Consider the following 17,904-nt stretch of genomic DNA (forward strand, 5'->3'; position numbering starts at 1 on the left):
GGTGCCAGAGGTGTGCGGTCTCCTTCCTTCCTCCTCACAGCTTCCTCCACAGAGGGTCCTTAGTTACCCCACCTTACAGATGGAGAGACCGAGGCTCCAAGCGGTGAGGTTGCTTCCCCAAGGCCCACAGCCAGCGAGTGGTGGAAGTAGGATTTGTTTTCATGTAGAGGTAAATTTATTGACATGGAAAGATGTTTACAATATATTATTAAATGAAAAAGCAGCACATAGGACAACAGAGTATAATTTGGGAGAGTATCATTAAAATGTAACAGTGGTTGTCTCTAGGTGATAGGATTATGGACCTTAAAATATTTTTCTTTTTTCTTCTGCTTATGTGTATTTCCTAATTTTTTATAGCAGTTTTATGGAGCTATAATTCACATAGCATACAATTCACCCGTTTAGTGTCCAATTCAATGGCTTTTAGTGTATTCACAGAGTCATGCAACCATCACCACTGTTTTCTAGTATTACCATAGTCCCTTCCCAGAAAACCCCTGCCCATTAGCTGTCACTCCCCACTTCCCCAAACCTCCTCTATAGATTTGCCTGTTCTGGACAATTCATACAAAAGGATTCATCCATGTGGTCTTCGCGACTGGCTTCTTTCACTCAGGATAATGTCTTCAAGTTTCACCCATGTTGTAGCGTCATTCATTTTTATGGCTAAATAATATTCCACATTATATTTATTAATTCATCAGTCAAAAGGTATTTAGATTATTTCTACCTTTTGGCTATTATGAATAATGCTTGCTATTAATATTTGTGTAATTTTTAAAAATTAATTATTTATTTTTGGCTGCGTTGGGGCTTCGTTGCTGTGCACGGGCTTTCTCTAGTTGCGGCGAGTGGGAGCTACTCTTTGTTGCAATGCACGGGCTTCTCATTGCGGTGGCTTCTCTTGTTGCGGAGCACGGGGTCTAGGTGCACAGGCTTCAGTAGTTGTGGCTCACGGGCTTAGTTGCTCCGTAGCATGTGGGATCTTCCCGGACCGGGGCTCGAATCCATGTCCCCTGCATTGGCAGATGGATTCTTAACCACTGCGCCACCAGGGAAGCCCCATTTGTGTAATTTTTTGTGTGGACATGTGTTTTTAATTCTCTTGGGTAGATACCTTAGAGTGCAATTGCTGGGTCATAGGGTAACTCCATGCTAACCTTTTGAGGAACTGCCAGAATGTTCTCCAATATGACTGCATCATTTTACATCCCCACCAGCAGTAGATAAGGGCATGGTTTCTTTACATCCTCACCAACACGTATTATTATCTGTCTTTCTGATTCTAGCCATCCTAGTGGGTGTGAGGTGGTATCTCATGTGGTTTGAATTTGCATGTCTCTGATGGCTAATGATATTGAGGGTCTTTCATGTGCTCGTTGGCTGTTTAAATGTCTTGCTTGGAGAAATGTCTATTCAGATCCTTTGCCCATTTTAGAAATTGGGTTACTTTTGTCATTATTATTAAGTTTTTGGAAGTAGGATTTGAACCCAGGTCCTGCTTGACCAATAGATCCTGCACTTACAGGCGTGTACCCCTGCCTCCAAGGAGCTCTGGACTTACCCTGGAGTCCTGCCCATCCTCAGGGCAGGTGAGGGCCAGCACAGCCCTCAAGCCTGGCGGCGGCCCAGCACATGACAGGTGCCCAGGTAAACAGATGGACAGACAGACAAACAACTCTATCTCCAGGAACTGGTGAGCTAAAGGGGGAGAAAAAGGCACCCAGAACAAAAAGTCTGCACCCCAGAAGGAGGAAGCTACCGAGGCCCTGCTCCAAGAGGTGGAGATAAACCCCTGAGCGGCCACCATGGCAACTGCTTCTCGTGTCCTCGGTGGTGGTGACCTATCTGCCTGTTTTTATGCTACTGACTGTTGGCCCACGTGAGGCTGGGAAGAGGAGGCCCAGGGAGATTATCAGGGAATCCGAGATCATATCTGTCCAGAAGGGGGCTGTAGTGGGTGTGCAGGGGCGGCAGCTAGACAGGAGAGTGGGGCCTGATGGAGTATGGCCCCATACCTGTGCCGCCGCCCTGGCCACAGGGACCCACTGCCTTGTCACCAAGGGCACCGTTATCTTGAACACCCAGCTCTGGAGTCCAGCTCTCTGGGTTTAAGGGCCAGTCTCACCATCTCCTTGCTGTGTGACTGGGCAAGTTACTTCCCCTCTCTGAGCCTTGGTTCCCTTCTAAGGCTCTCCTGCGGAATGAAGCTAATCAGGCTGAGAATGAAATGAGAGTATAACATGGCCTTAACGTGACCTCTGGTGGGGCCAGGCTGCTGGAAAGCATGGCTCACCCATGGGGCATCCCCGCCCACCCCGGACTCAGAGCCAGAAGACTGTCACCCTGGGAAACAGAAGCCACAGAGTCTCCTGAGAACACTCGAGACCAGCCACTTGCAGGAAGCTTCACCCTCAAACAGGAGCTTAAGTGCGTGGCTGCAAAACAGGGCAGCTTCCGGGGGCTTCGTGGTAAAGGTGGACCATGCAGTGGTTACGAGAGCAGCCCCTCACTCAGGCAGCCTGGGTTCAAATCCCAGCACCACCACTTGCCAGCTGTGAACCTGGACCAGGACTTGTCTCTCTGTGCCTTGGTTTACCTTTGGAAAATGAAGATGACAACAGTCCTTACTTTATAGGTTGGTTGTGAAGATTAAATGTATTAATATAGGGAAAATAGGGATAAAGTCTTAGCTTTAAAATAAAGGCTAGAGCATCTTCCGAGTCCTTTTCTTTGGACCCTGTGCTCCCCAAGATTCTTCCAGAGTCCCCAAGATTCCTCCAGCTCTGATATGTAGAGGAGGGAGAGGTTTTTTACTATGTTGACATTTCCCAAAGTGGGACCCATAGTCCTCTAAGCTCACGAGATGGTCCAGGACAATTGAAAAGGACACCATCGTCAGAGGTCTGCCTGCTGCGTAGACAGAGCTGCTGCCTCTAGAACTTCACAAATGCACATGAAAGGCTCTGAGAAACCCTGCAGAGAAGAAACCGCATTGGATGGTTAAGTTGGTGTTTCCTAGATTTATTTCACCATGAACACCCTTTTCTTTCTTCTTTTTTTTAAAAAATTTTTTAACATTAATTAATTAATTTATTTATTTTAGGCTGTGTTGGGTCTTCGTTGCTGTGCGCGGGCTTCCTCTAGTTGCGGCAAGCAGGGGCCACTCTTCATTGCCGTGCGCGGGCTTCTCATTGCGGTGGCTTCTCTTGTTGCGGAGCACGGGCTCTAGGCTCGCGGGCTCTAGGGCGCAGGCTCAGTAGTTGTAGTGCACGGGCTTAGCTGCTCCGCGGCATGTGGGATCTTCCCGGACCAGGGCTCAAACCCCTGTCCCCTGCATTGACAGGTGGATTCTTAACCACTGCATCACCAGGGAAGTCCCGAATACCCTTTTCTGTCCAATATCAATTTAACATCCTCCTGGAAAAACATCGATGGTCCAGGTCATTTCTAGCTTGTAATTTCTGCCTCACAGAAGAAACAGAAGGTTTTCTAAAGATTATCATCCCCGCATTGGAGAAGCCCCTTTCAGTTTTTCTAGCACTTTGACACTTGCCCACAGGCAAGCGCTGCACCCCTGTGGCACGCCCTCAGCCTTGCTCCCAGGGGCAGAGAGGACTGGGTAGAGAAGGCCCCCTCACGGACACCCCCAGGACTGGCTCAGCTCCCTTCCACCCCCTGCAGTCACCTCCAGCTCCAGACCAGACTGAAGGCCCATAACATTGTCAGGACAGGAGGCGGTGTCTTCTGGGAGACTTCTAGAAAAGTAGTTGCCAAAAAGAAGCCGTTGTGGGTTGAGCCAGCCCAGCCTCAGGCAGGGGAGATACGCTGCCGGATCAGGAGTCTGCTGGCGCTTGCAGAGGAGGCCCTGCGGCCACCGGGCCCCATCAGTAGGCACAGCACCACTTTCAAATGCAGTAGTCTCCCCCATCTCCCTGTTAATGTTTCAGCAATTCTAACATTTGGAGACCAAAGTGCATCTCCCAGCCGGCTGCGTGAACAGAGGACAAGTGCCAAAATTCGTCTCCAGGCCTGTAGAGTTTGGAAAATGAGCTTAATCAGCTAGTCAGTGGAGGAGAGTAACATTTATTGAGCACCTACTACGTATCGTGCTTTGTGTAAGAAGCTCTACCATTATAATGAGATCTCGATTCTGATAACAACCCCATTTTACACATGGAGAAACCGAGGCTCATGGTGGTAAGTTAACATGACCAAGGACGAAGCAGAGCTGGGATTCAAACCCAAGCCGGGTTTCACCTCCCCAGTCCCGGCGCCCCCGCTCCCCCATCCCCACCCCGCCTGTGCTGTTCTGGGCGGCCTGGCTGAGATCACTGACAAATGCTTTGACACCGCCTTTCACACCTCAGTCCCCAGGCCCCTCTCATTATTAACCCAGGCTCCCCAGGCCTGGGGTATGAGGAAGGGAATCGGAGGGGAGACTAATGTAGTCTGGCCCTTAATGGTGTGGTCCACGTTGTCCATGAAGAAACTGGCTTTGGGTTTTTTGGTCCATGTCCTGGAGAACTGGGCTGTCTCGGCCCCAATCCTCTGATCATCCCTGGGGCACAGCAGGGGAGAGGTAGAAAAATCAGTTTTCTGAGCCTGCTAAGCTGAAGGCCAGCCCACCAGCCTGCGGCGACCCTGCTGACGTGAGGACCACACCCCTGGGAACCCAGCCTGAGCCGGCACCTGGGCTGGGCCCCTTTTCTCTTGGTCATTCCTGTGGCTCCTGGCTGCAGCCTCCTTCCCTGCATCCTGCCCCGCCCACCTTGCAGGGTCCTGGCACACAGCCTGGGTTGGGGTGTTGGGCCCACTGCACAAACCTCTGGAAACCCCTTTTCCCTCTCCTGACTCCCCAGAATTCCTCAGTCAGCAGTGTGGCTGTGGGCTGGGTAGAGGGTGGATGCAGGGGAGAGGGCTCCACCCATCCCACTCCCGGCGGGGCGGGGGGGGCCTCTCATCTGCTTTGTCTGCACAGCTGCAGGGAAAGGACACCCCACCTTCAGCTCCCGGCCCCCTGAAACACCTACCTGGCCACATCCTTCCCCTTGCCCTTCACAGGAAGCGCCCATCGGACGGTGGGGAGAGCAACATCCCAAGCGCCACTGTGCGCCAGAGGCCTCTGCCTCCACCCTCCCTCATCCCTAAGCCGTCTGATTGGCAGGCTTCCTTTTCTCCATCCTGAGTGGGGAGCCAGATCACAGAGAAGACAGTGACTCGTCCAAGGCCAGGCAGCCAAGCAGTGGTGGGCATCACTCCTGGATGCGGCTGACTCTGGAGTTGGGGTCCTTTCTCCCAGTACAGTGCAGTGCTCAGGGGTGCAGGTTCAGGATCAAGACTGCCAGACTCAAGTCCTGGCTCCTCCACCTCCTTGCTGGGTCACCTGGGGTTGGTTACTCAACCTCTCTGTGCCTCAGTTTCTTCATCTATACAATGTTGTCAGAGAGTCCCTGAGTTCAAACCCTGTGTTAGCTGTGTGGCACTGGGCAAGTGATTTAACCTGTCTGTGCCTCAGTTTACTCCAATTTTAAGTGGAGAGATTGATATATTATACACGGCAAGGGTTGGTATGAGGATTAAAAGCAACAACTGTATGTCTAGGGCTTTCTGGCAGGTGGTGTCTGGCAGGCCCATGGGGACTGCTGGTTGTTTGTGGTCAAGGTGCTGCTCTGGAAAGATGCACAAGAAACAGGTCTCAGAGGGCATCTCTGAGGGAAGGAAACTGTGGTGGGGGGGGACCTTAACTTGTCTCTATATGTTGTTTTGTACCTTCAGAATTTTGTATTACAAATGTGTATTACTATTTCCAAAGTTGATTACAAAACTATTGTACAAAGATGCTCCCTAGTGCTTACACACAGCCTTGTGCTGGCCGGAGACCCCATCTCTCGGGTGCCCCCTTCCTGCTTGGCCTACCCCTCCACAGCCACACCCAGGCCTTGTGCAGGCCCTGCCTTTTAGCCCACTCCATGTCTCCCAGCAAGTCCCCAGCACAGCCTCAAGGGCCATGAGGTGTCTCCTTCCAAGGACAGCCCTGTCACTTTTACCGAGAAGGACGTGGGCTGAGTCTCTGTTCCTCCACCGTCTCACCTGTAAATGAAAATGCTGGCATCTCCCCCACAGGGTGACTGTAGGGACGAAGTGAGGTGCTAATTCGTGGAAAGGGCCAGATACACTTCCCAGCCCAGGGTCTCCCTCCTCCCTCCTGTCCTTTGAAAAGGGTAAAATGACGTTGAAGGAAAGCTGCCAACTTCTCGGAGCTCATCTCTACCCACGAAGCCCCCTCCAACCCTGCAGGTGGACCGCAAACCTCCCAAGCCAATTCCTGCCTCCAGGCCTTTGCACCTGCGGTTCCCTCCTCCTGACCCGTCTTCCCCTGATCTTCCCATCACTCAGTTTCTCCCAATGCCGCCTCCTCTGAGAGGATCACCCTCTCTAAAATGGCCCCCACCCCCTCCCTTATCTCTTGCCCCCGTTTATTTTCTTCCTGGTATTTACCATTACCCCAAATTGTATTTTTTGTTTCTTTTTTTTTTGGCTGCACCGCCCACGCAGCTTGCAGGATCTTAGTTCCCCAACCAGAAATTGAACCAAGGCCCCCAGCAGTGAAAGCATGGAGTCCTAACCACTGGACTGCCAGGGAATTCCCCTTTTTGTTCTTTTTCTTTGTTTTCCAAATTGTATATTTTGAATAAACTATTTTTAGGGAATAATTTTAAATTCACAGAAAAGTTGCAAAGACAGTGCACAGGGTGTCTGTATATCCTTCACTCAGTTTTCCTAATGTCAGTCCATTACCTAACAGTGGTACATCTATCAAAACTAAGAAATTAACACTGATATATTACCGTTAACTAAACTGCAGACTTAATTCACATGAAATTATACTTTTCCTTTATTTATTACTTGTTTTCAGCTGCTTCCCCCACTGGAAGGAAAACTGAAAGCAGGGAGGTCACCTCACTCACTCACCACCAACGCCCTCATACCTGGCAATAAATATTGATGGATAAAAGGAAGGGAAATAATGGCAAAAACGGCCAATGATGACTGAGGACTCCCTCTGTTCTGAGTGCGCTAAACACGGTAAATCATTTAATCCTCACGACAACTCATGAGGTAGCTGCTACTTGTGGGGAAACTGAGGCCAGTGCAGTTTGGTGAGCACACAGATGGTCAGCACCAGGGCAGACGGGCTCTGGCCCTTCCCTCAGGAACCAGAATAAATGCCGATCCTTCCAAGTCCTTAGTCCACGTCAGAGCTGGGGGTCGGCGCCCTTCTGCGGCCAGGATGCTGAGGCCCCAGTGCGGCTGATTTGCCTGAAGCCACAGATGGACCAGAGCGCAGGGCTGGGCTGGAACCTGAGCCTCCTGCCTCCAGCTGGCTGCCCCGAGGCGGCAGCTGCCCAGGCTCTGCAGGAAGGGTGTGGGGTGTCGCTCCCAGGGCTCCCAGCCCCGCCCTGCTTCAAGGAAACAGAGTGCCCGGTTCAGCCACAGCCTGTGGGCTCACTCGTGGGTCCCCGACTCCCAGGGCCCTTGCAGACGCAGAGCGCAGCTGAGACTCCCCCACCCCTGCCCTTTGCCCATGGCCTGGGCCTCCGGGATCTGCGGCTGGGGGAGGTGGGGCTGGAGGATGGACCCTCTCCATCCCGGAAGATGCAGCCTTCTCGGGGAACCTGCTGGGCTCTGGGACAGGGAGGAACAGGAAGAAATGGCCGTCCCTTTCCGGATGTGGGGTGGGAGCAAAACCTCCCAAAGGGAAAAGCCGGCCCCAGCAGGCACACAGGACCGAGGCGGCCACCCCCGTCCAGCCTGGGTTCCGCCCAGCGCCAGCCTGGCGCAGACTCAAGGCCCTAATAATGTTTGCTGGATGCCTTCAATACAAGCCTCAGTGCCCAGAATCTCCTTGAGGTTTCAGCCAGGCGTGCCCGCCCCATCCCCCATTCTGGGGAGCAGAATAAGTATGGGGGGTGGTGGTGGCAGGGGACACCATGAGGTGGTGGCAGCCTCTGTGAGAGAGGCAGGCTGCTCAACCCAGAGCTGGGGGGTAGGGGCGCCTTGTGTGCGGCTAATTAAACAGTGACTGTGATGAATCGGGGAGAGGCTGCTGCTTGCTAATTAAAGGTGCCGGCGTCTTGCCTGGCAAGGATGGAAGGCAGGAGCAGCCCTGGAACCATGTCGCAGGGCCGGGCCAGCAAGGACAGCGCTTGGCAAACCCCACCCCCCCACGCTGGCTCTGGGCATCCCTTCCGGCCTCTGGCCCTCCCAGCAGGACTCCCGTGGCCCCCTCCCCACTTCCCTATCTCTCCTACCCACCTTGCTGGAGCCAGGGGCCTCGGACTTCCCCCTCCCCACCAACCCAAATTCTTTTCCTGATAAGGGGCTGGGCGCTGGGGAGAAGGAGCCTGTTGGTGCCCAGCGTCTGGGCTGGTGGGTGGGCATCATTCTGAGCCTTTGAGTACTCCCTATCACCCCCCACCAAGACCCCAAAGTTGGGCAAACGAGTCTAACCACAACAGAGGCTGGCTGTTGGGAATGAGGCCCCAGGATAATTTTTAGAATCATAGATTCTGAGACTTCATGGGCTTAGGCATCACCCAGTTTCCCTGGCAGATGTTGCCGGGGTCCTGCTTTGCCCCAGATGCCCTGGTGTGTGAGAGAGACTGAGGGAGGCTCTCCTTTCTGGCCTCAGTGCTCCAGTCCTGAAACGGGAAGGTCAGAACAAATGATCTCTGACCCCTGAAGATTCCTATAGAGTGGACAAAAAGACCCCAGGGCTGCCCATCCCTGCCCCGTGTCAGCTTCACCGAGCAGGCTCAGTAACTAAGAGCACACGCTCCAGAGGCCAGACACCAGGGTCCAAGTCCCAGCCCCAGCACTGGCCAAGTGTGTGACCTCAGGCAACGTAGCTAATTGCTGCCTGCCTCAGTTTCCCTGTCTGCAAAGCTGGGGATGGTCATGCTGCCTACTCGAAGGGTCACAGAGGGGATCAAGAGAGAGAATCTGGGTGAGATACTTAGCACAGTGTCTGGTCCATGGAACAGGCCCAGGAAATGTCTGCCACTGCCATTGTTATTTGAAAACTGGGGCACTCGGGAGGGTGTGGCCTGGCGCCTGCCTCTCCTCCATGTGACCTCCGCGTGCAGCCCTGTGCTCTGAGGACAACTGCACTTGACATGGGGAGAGCATGTCACCCTTCACTCCAGGGCTCTCACACTCTCTCTGACCCCGGCAATCTTCTGAGGGAAGTAGAGCAGCAAAGAAGAAAACAGAGTGGAAGCTCAGAGAGGCTCAGCAAGTGGCCCAAAGCCACACAGCTAAGTGAGGGGCAGAGGCAGCCCCAGTCCTTGAGTGGGAGGACAGGATGGGATAGGGATTCCCATGGTGACATCTGTTGAGCTCCTACTGGATGCCAAGTCCTGAACCAGCTGCCACGGAGGGAACTGAGGAGCATGGGAGAGTCACTCTGCCTTCAAGGGGGCCCGGTCTGGAAGGGGAGAGAAAAAACATACACAAGTAATGGAATGCAAGGCAAGTTGCAGGCATCCGGGTGGGCGGGGGCTTCGGCATCCCTCCGGGGAACAGGCTGGGAGAGGCTGCTTTGTCTTGGGGCTTGATTTGCAAAGCAAAGGTTCTGCTTCTGTTTGGAGGGTGAAATCAGCATTAGGGGAGTCTCAGAGGGCCTGATAGAGCCCCTCTGGTGCTCCCAGGAGAACCTTTCAAAAAGGAGGTGAGATACTCTGCTCTGGGAAGTGCCAGGTGGTCCCTGAGGTCTATGGTGCCTATTTCTGTGGTTCTGGGGCCTGTCACGTGAGGTATCTGGGGGTCCTGGATGTCGTGGTTTCCAAGACTACGCTGTCCAGGGCCCCCATCGTGAATCCATCCATATGCAAAATGGGCTGTGACGTGTCCCTTCTAGGCAGCCAGGCACTCTCCAGGACAGGGGCTTTGTACTGCCGGGTAATGTGGTGGGGGAAGGGTGCCTCAGCCATAAGAAGCCTAGTGACGGTGGAAACCTTTTGAGGCTGAGAAACTCAAGGCTGTTGGCCCTGACACTGGGACGCCTGGGCCTTATGCAGCCAACCCAAAGCAGACAGGGATGAGTGCAAGGTCACTGGCCTTCGGGGCAATGTCTCCATCCTCCCTTCTCAGACATCAGTGCTCATAGGAATGGGGAGATGGCTTGGGTAGGTCTAGCCACAAGGAAGTCTGTGTAAGCAAAGCTAGTGGCTCCTGGAAAACACGCCCTGCCTCTCAGCCTCCCTAAGGCCCCCTGCACCAGAGCTGGGCCAAATGCTGGTCTGGGGCGCCCTCTGGTGGTCCTTCCGGGCAGTGGCAGAAGCAGCTGCAGGTTTAGGGGTGAGTGGTCAGAGCTGGAGGACTTTAGAGTGGACCACCTCTCCCACTGCAAAGATGGAAACACTGAGGCCCAAGGAATGGGGAATGGAGCAACATGCCCAAGATCATACAGCAATTTAGTGGTCAAGCCAAGAACAGAACCCAGGCCTCCCTCTGTACCAGTGGCTGCCCTTGGTGGGTCTCAAGGCATCCCTACTAGGGGAGGGAAGGTTGAGTGTCCAGGAGGCTGACTCCCCAGTGACTGTGGACAGCTGGATGGAAGGTGGCTGAGCAGCCGTGTCATGAGGCATGCAACACTTCCCTTCCCTGGCCTTGGGGTCCTCACCTCTAAACTCGGGGCTATTGTTTTGGCAAGGGGACTGGGGTCCCATTCATACACACTAGTAGTGAGGCTGTAACAGCTAACCTTCCAGAAAATCCTAAAATGAGCCTTGCTACAGTGAGTATTGCATTTAATGGTGAAAGACTGGGTGCTTTCCCCCCTGAGATCAAGAACAAGAGAAGAACGTCCACTCTCACCATTTCTGTCCAACATTGTACTGGAGGTTCCAGCCAGGGCACTAAGGCAAGAAAAGAAAGGCATCCAGATTGCAAAGGAAGAAGTAAAACTATTTGTAGATGACTAATGTATATAGAAAATTCTGAAGAATCCACCAAAAAATATTAGAACTAATAAACGATTTCTGCACAGTTGTGGGATACAAGCTGAATATACAAAAATCAATTGCATCGCTATGCATTTGCAATGAACACTTCAAAAACGTAATTAAGGGCTTCCCTGGTGGCGCAATGGTTAAGAATCCGCCTGCCAATGCAGGGGACATGGGTTCGAGCCCTGGTCCGGGAAGATCCCACATGCTGCGGAGCAACTAAGCCCGTGAGCCGCAATTACTGAGCCCACGTGCCACAACTACTGAAGCCAGCACGCCGAGAGCCCGTGCTCCACAACAAGAGAAGCCACCGCAATGAGAAGCCACCGCAATGAGAAGCCCACGCACCACAACGAAGAGTAGCCTCCGCTCGCCGCAACTAGAGAAAGCCCGTGAGCAGCAACGAAAACCCAATGCAGCCAAAAAAAATAAAATAAATAAAAATAAATATTAAAATAAAAAACCATAATTGGGACTTCCCTGGTGGCACAGTGGTTAAGAATCCGCCTGCCAATGCAGGGGACACAGGTTCGATCCCTGGTCTGGGAAGATCCCACATGCTGCGGAGCAACTAAGCATGTGCGCCACAACTACTAAGCCCACGCACAACTACTGAAGCCCGTGCGCCTAGAACCCATGCTCCGCAACAAGAGAAGCCACCACAATGAGAAGCCCGTGCACCACAACGAAGAGTAGCCCCCGCTCGCCACAACTAGAGAAAAAGCTCACACACAGCAACGAAGACCCAATGTAGCCAAATAAATAAATAAATAAATACATAAAGCCTCACATTTACAGTTAATTGATTTTCAACAAAAGTTCCAAGATAATTCAATGGGGAAAGGACAGTCTTTTCAAGAAATGGTGCTGGGACAACTGGTTACCCACACGCAAAAGGAAGCTGGACACCTTCCTCACACCCCACACAAAAATTTACTCAAAATGAATCTTAGACCCAGATGTTTAAGTTAAAACTATGAAACTGTTAGAAGAAAACATAGGCATAAATCTTCACGTCCTAGGATTAGGCAACAATTCCTTAAATATGACACCAAAAGCACAGCAACAAAAGAAAAAAATTGGACTTCCCTGGTGGCGCAGTGGTTAAGAATCCACCTGCCAATGCAGGGGACAGGGGTTCGAGCCCTGGTCCGGGAAGATCCCACATGCTGCGGAGCAACTAAGCCCGTGTACCACAACTACTGAGCCTGTGCTCTAGAGCTTGTGAGCCACAACTACTGAGTCCACGTGCGACAACTACTGAAGCCCGTGCGCCTAGAGCCTGTGCTCCGCAACAAGAGAAGCCACCGCAATGAGAAGCCCGCACACGGCAATGAAGAGTGGCCCCTGCTCGCTGCAACTAGAGAAAGCCCGTGCGCAACAACGAAGACCCAACGTAGCCAAAAAATAAATAAATAAATAAATAAAAATAAATTTACAAAAAAAAAAATAGATAAATTGGACATCATGAAAATAAAAAACTTTTGTGCTGCAAAGGACATCATTAAGAAAGTAAAATAACAACCCATAGAATGGGAGAAAATATTTGCAATTCATATATTTGATAAGGAATTATAACCAGATTATATAAAGAACTCTTACAACTCAATAATAAAAGACAAATACTCTAATTTAAAAATGGGCAAATGATCTGACTAGACACTGACCCAAAGAAGATATACAAATGGCCCATAAGCTCACGAAAGATGCTGAATATCATTAGCCATCAGGGAAATGAAAATTAAACCCACAAGATACTACTTCACAACCACTAGGTTTCCTATTAAAAAAAACCAACAACAACAGATAATAACAAGTGTTGACAAGGATGTGGAGAAGTCAGAACCCTCACACACTACTGGTAGGAATTTAAAATGATGCAGCCACTTTGGAAAGCCATCTGGCAGTTCCTCAAAGGGTTAAACAGAATTAGCATATGACCCAGCGATTCCATGCCTAGGAGATATATATCGAAGAGAAATGAAAACATACATTTGCACAAAAACTTACATGAACGTTCACATTCATAAAAGCTAAAAGCAGAAACAACCCAAATGTCCACAGACTGATGAATGGATAAAAAACTGTGGTTTAATCATGCAATGGAATATTATTCAGCAATAAAAAGGAATAAAGTACTGATGCATGCTATGACATGGATAAACCTTGAAAACATTAAGCTAATTGAAAGTCAGTCACAAAAGTCACACACTGTTTGACTTCACTTATATGAAATGTCCAGAATAGACAAATCCATAGAGACAGAAAGAAGAAACCCCTTTTTAAAAAAAATAAATTTATTTATTTATTTTTTTATGGCTGTGTTGGGTCTTCATTGCTACGCACGGGCTTTCTCTAGTTGCAGTGAGCGGGGGCTACTCTTCGTTGCGGTGTACAGGCTTCTCATTGAGGTGGCTTCTCTTGTTGCAGGGCACAGGCTCTAGGTGCACGGGCTTCAGTAGTTGTGGCTCACGGGCTCTAGAGCACAGGCTCAATAGCTGTGGCTCATGGGCTTACTTGCTCCACGGTATGTGGGATCTTCCTGGACCAGGGCTCGAACCCGTGTCCCCTGCATTGGCAGGTGGATTCTTAACCACTGCTCTACCAAGGAAGTCCCAAGATTGTCTTTTATAGGGAATTCCCTGGCAGTGCGGTGGTTAGGACTCTGTGCTTTCAGTGCTGAGGGCTCAGGTTCAATCCCTGGTCGGGGAATTAAGATCCCACAAACCGCATGGCATGACCAAAACAAACAAAGAAAAAAAAAAGAAGAAGAAGACATTCCTTTATAGCAGTGGTTGCCTAGGGCTGGGAGAGAGGATGGGGGAAAATGGGTTTGGGGTTCTTTATGGGATGATGAAAATATTCTAAAATTGATTGTGGTGATGGTTGCACAACTCAGAATATACGAAAAAACACTGAATTGTATGCTTTAAATGGGTGAATTATATGGTATGTGGATCATTTCTCAAAAAAGAGCCTGTTCTTTGGACCCGAGACTCCACTTCTAGAAATTCCTTCTAGGAATCATTCAAGTACACGAAAACATATGCATAAAGCTTTCCATCATAGTATTGTATGTAATGGCAGAAGTGTGAGAATAACCTAAGTGTCCATCAGTAGGGGAATGAGTCAGTTATATTCATCCCTGGGACGGAACAATGGACTCATTAAAAATGAGAATCACATGGACAAGGTCCAAGATACACTGCCAAGTTTTTTTGTTTTTTGTTTTAAAGCAAGTTACAAAACTAAACCTGTAGATTAAAGGGACATAAAAGAGAGGTTTTTTTAAAAGACAAAATTATAGCATCTAGGGATGCACACTTGAGTGATAACAAGCCAGAAAATGATTATCTTAAAAATCCGGATAATGGAAACTTTTGGGGGGAGGTAGGGAGTGTGACTAAGATGGGGCACACTGACGGCTTCTGGTGGGGGTGGGGGGACGCTGGCAGAGTTCTTCACCCGGGCAGTGGGTCCAAGGGTGTTTGCCTCATAACATGTCGAGTTGAGCAATCATTTTATGTGGTCTTTCTGTATGTGTCATATTTTACAATAAAAAGATTTAAAAAATAAAGTATACTCATTCCCGGGCTTCCCTGGTGGCAGAGTGGTTGAGAATCTGCCTGCCAATGCAGGGGACACAGGTTCGAGCCCTGGTCTGGGAAGATCCCACATGCCGCGGAGCAACTAGGCCCGTGAGCCACAACTACTGAGCCTGCACGTCTGGAGCCTGTGCTCCGCAACAAGAGAGGCCACGATAGTGAGAGGCCCGCACACCGTGATGAAGAGTGGCCCCCGCTTGCTGCAATTAGAGAAAGCCCTCGCACAGAAACGAAGACCCAACACAGACAAAAATAAATAAATAAATAAATAAATAAATAAATAAAAGAAAGTATACTCATTCCAATTTTTGAAAAGCAAGTATCATAGGATTCCATTCTTGTAAAAACAGTCTATATCTATATGTGTATACACAGAAAAACACTTGGAAGTTTGAAATTTGGGGTGCTCTTAATTTATATTTTTCTATTTATTTTTCTGCAGTGAACAAGAATTACTACTTTCACAACCAGAAAAAAATAAAGCTTTTTGCTGTGTCTCGGGCATTCCCTTGGAGCTCTGGCATCGTGTGAGCAGAAAGGTGGATTGTGATGGCCTTGGAGCAGCTGGGAGATGGCACAGGGGTCTGTGCAGGAGAAGACCAGGGTTCATTGCCTGCTCAGTGCGCAGGCCTAGCCAAGACCCCAAGGCCCAGCCTGGAGACTCGGCCCCCTTCGGGTTGCTGGCGGCAGCTGCTGCACAGCCGTCCCGCTGGCCTCGTGCTCCAAAGATGCTGGGAACGCAGTTTGGCCTGGCGAGCTCGATGGAGGTCACTCTGCTCCCATCTGTCCAAGTCTCCTATCGTGGGCCGAGGACGAGAAGCCCAGGCAGAGGGCAGGCGAGGCAGGGGTGAGGCGGGGGGCAGCTTCTCACCCTGGCTGGCCTTGCTACCACCAGCAAAAACCGCATAATAATAGCTAAATGAGCACTTTCTACATGCCGGGCACTCACGCTAGGTGGGTTTCGTGGTTCGTTTTACTGAGTCCTCGGATGACCTGAAGGATGGGGGGATGATCATCATCTTCATATTACAGGTGGGCAAAGTGAGGTCGGGGAGGCCCCTGGAGCAGTCACTATCTCTGAGGCTAGACTTAGCCAGATCCCTCCCATGCAGGGCCTCAGTGACTCCTCGCAGGACCCCTGGGAGGGGGCTGCCCTCATTTGGCAGATGAGGACGCTGAAGCTGAGGGAGGTGGTCAGCTCCCCACGCCCCACAGCAACTGCGGCAGGGCCAGGCGGCCTCTCCCAGCTTTGAGGGGCGGTGGGCATGTTCCCACCCCTGCGGACTGGCTCCTAGTCAAGCTAGTGACTGTACTATAACCTCAGGAGCGTGTGTGACAGCGGCCAAAGTGCTCTCAGAGACACCCTCTCATTTGCTGCTTTCAGCAGGCCTGTAAATCTTCCGTCCGACTGTATTTCCCCCCATTTTAAAGTCTGGAGGCCCAGAGAGTTGAGTGACAGGCCGAGGGGGCCCGGGGCTTCCATTACGCAGCTGCTGCTCCTGCCCTGCGTGGGGCAGCTGGCGTGGGGGCCCCGGAGGCAGGGTGGCCAGCCCCTTTCCCGCTGCGGGGAGACAAGAGAGCAGCTCTCCAGAGGAGCTTGGCCCCCTCCTGGCCGAGCTCCCCAGCCACAGCGTGTGCCTTCCCAGCAGGAGAAAGGACACCCAATGACAGAGCCAAGGGCAAAGTGCCAGGGACAGCTGCCAGGTCTCATGGGATCCAGAACCCTCCGTGGCCTCAGCCCAAGATCATCCCCTGCACCTCCATCCGTCAACAGTCAGCCAGCTCACGTCGGGGGGCTCACACCACGTACAGAGGCCAGGCCACCGCCAACAAGAGGGGCCGCTTCTCGAGTGCCCACCACTTACTTGCTGGGCACCGACTGCGCTAACCACCAAAGCCTCACCACACTTTCAGGAAGGCAATGGAGGCTCAGAGAGGTTGAGTGACTTGTCCAAAGTCACAGAGCCAGGAAGCCTCAGTTTCCACCAAGGAGGGACAGAGGAAGGGACCATTCAGGACCCTTCGGTGAGAGGGAAGAGACCCACATGGAGGGGAGGTGGGGAGTAAGGGAGGGCCTGTATCGTGAGCTCTGACTCTCTCAGGACATAATTTACTCATTGATCCATCCGTTCTCTGTTCCTTTACACATTCGTGGACCATCTCCACATGCCAGTGTTTTTGCTGGGCATTGAGGACGCAGGTAAACCTGGTTGATCTCTGCTCTCCCAGAGCTCATGGCCTAGCAGGGCAGGATGGAAAGGAGAACTGAGGCAGTCAGAGGCCCCCACTGACTAGTGGCTAGTATTTACTGAGGGTCTACTGTAGGCCAGGACCAGTGCTGGGCACTGAGGGCACCAAGTGAGTGAGAAGCACAAGGCTCCTGCCCTCCTGAGGCGTACATTCTAGAGGTGTCCAGCCTTGAACCTCCAGAAACCCTGCTTGCATGACCCCTGAATACAACAGGAAATTTCTCAGAAAGGGCTGGGGGATGCAGCAGACCTAGGGGTTCTCCATGAGTCATATTGGGGCCTGGTTCCGGGCTGCTGAGCAGGGATCCGGGAAGGACAGGAAGCCCAATGAGTGCCTTGCTAGGGACTAAATCAGGGCCCTGGGAGGCCAGAGATATTCAAAGGGGTCTGGAGTCATCCAGTTTGGACAACTGGAAGGTCAAGGGCCAGCCATTCAGGATTGTAGCCACAGACTCCTGGGGCTGGGGACACGGCAGAGAATCTCAGAGCTGGGAGGGGCACCACGGCTCTTACAGGGCAAAGGTCACTTGCTGAGGCCACCCAGGCCCTACCAGGCCTTTGTTCCTTTGCTCCCCAGTGAGGCAATACTGGGTCAGAGGCAGCTTTAAGGCATTCGATTCTAGCCACTCTAGCATCAGGTCCACATTACAGCCTAGGGAGGGTGAAACGGAGCTGTGAGAGGACTTGCCCAAGATCACACGTCAACTCATCCCAAGCAGAGTGTGAACGGGCGAACGGCCCAACCCTTTCCTCCAGCTCGCACCCCAGGACGCTGCCCGGAGGATGGGCACATCCACACACCGCGCTGGTGATGTGAATGGCACTCCACCGGGGGCACAGCATGAAAACTCTCTGCCTCAGCCTCCCCGGTGGGGTGCTGGGGTTTATTTTTTGTTTCTTCCAAATGCACGACCTTTGCCATCACCTGGAGATGTTAAACCAAGGGGTGCCTCTCAGTATGAATAGCAGACAGGATGCCCCAGAACCGCAGCCGAAAAGCTGGATTTATATTTTTAAGTGGAAGTTTTAAAACTG

General features: G+C 51.5%; 1 protein-coding gene across 1 annotated transcript; it reads right to left on the minus strand.

Moving 5' to 3' along the window:
• Positions 1-8,074: 8,074 nt before the first annotated feature.
• Positions 8,075-9,878, minus strand: LOC103018087 (uncharacterized protein C20orf203). Its single transcript, XM_057529711.1, is given in 5 exon segments — positions 8,075-8,194; positions 8,197-8,328; positions 8,330-8,374; positions 8,376-8,433; positions 9,817-9,878. Coding segments are annotated over 5 exon segments (417 nt in total).
• Positions 9,879-17,904: the final 8,026 nt, after the last annotated feature.

Source organism: Balaenoptera acutorostrata, chromosome 15 (assembly GCF_949987535.1).
Source record: "Balaenoptera acutorostrata chromosome 15, mBalAcu1.1, whole genome shotgun sequence".
Lineage (NCBI taxonomy): Eukaryota > Metazoa > Chordata > Mammalia > Artiodactyla > Balaenopteridae > Balaenoptera > Balaenoptera acutorostrata.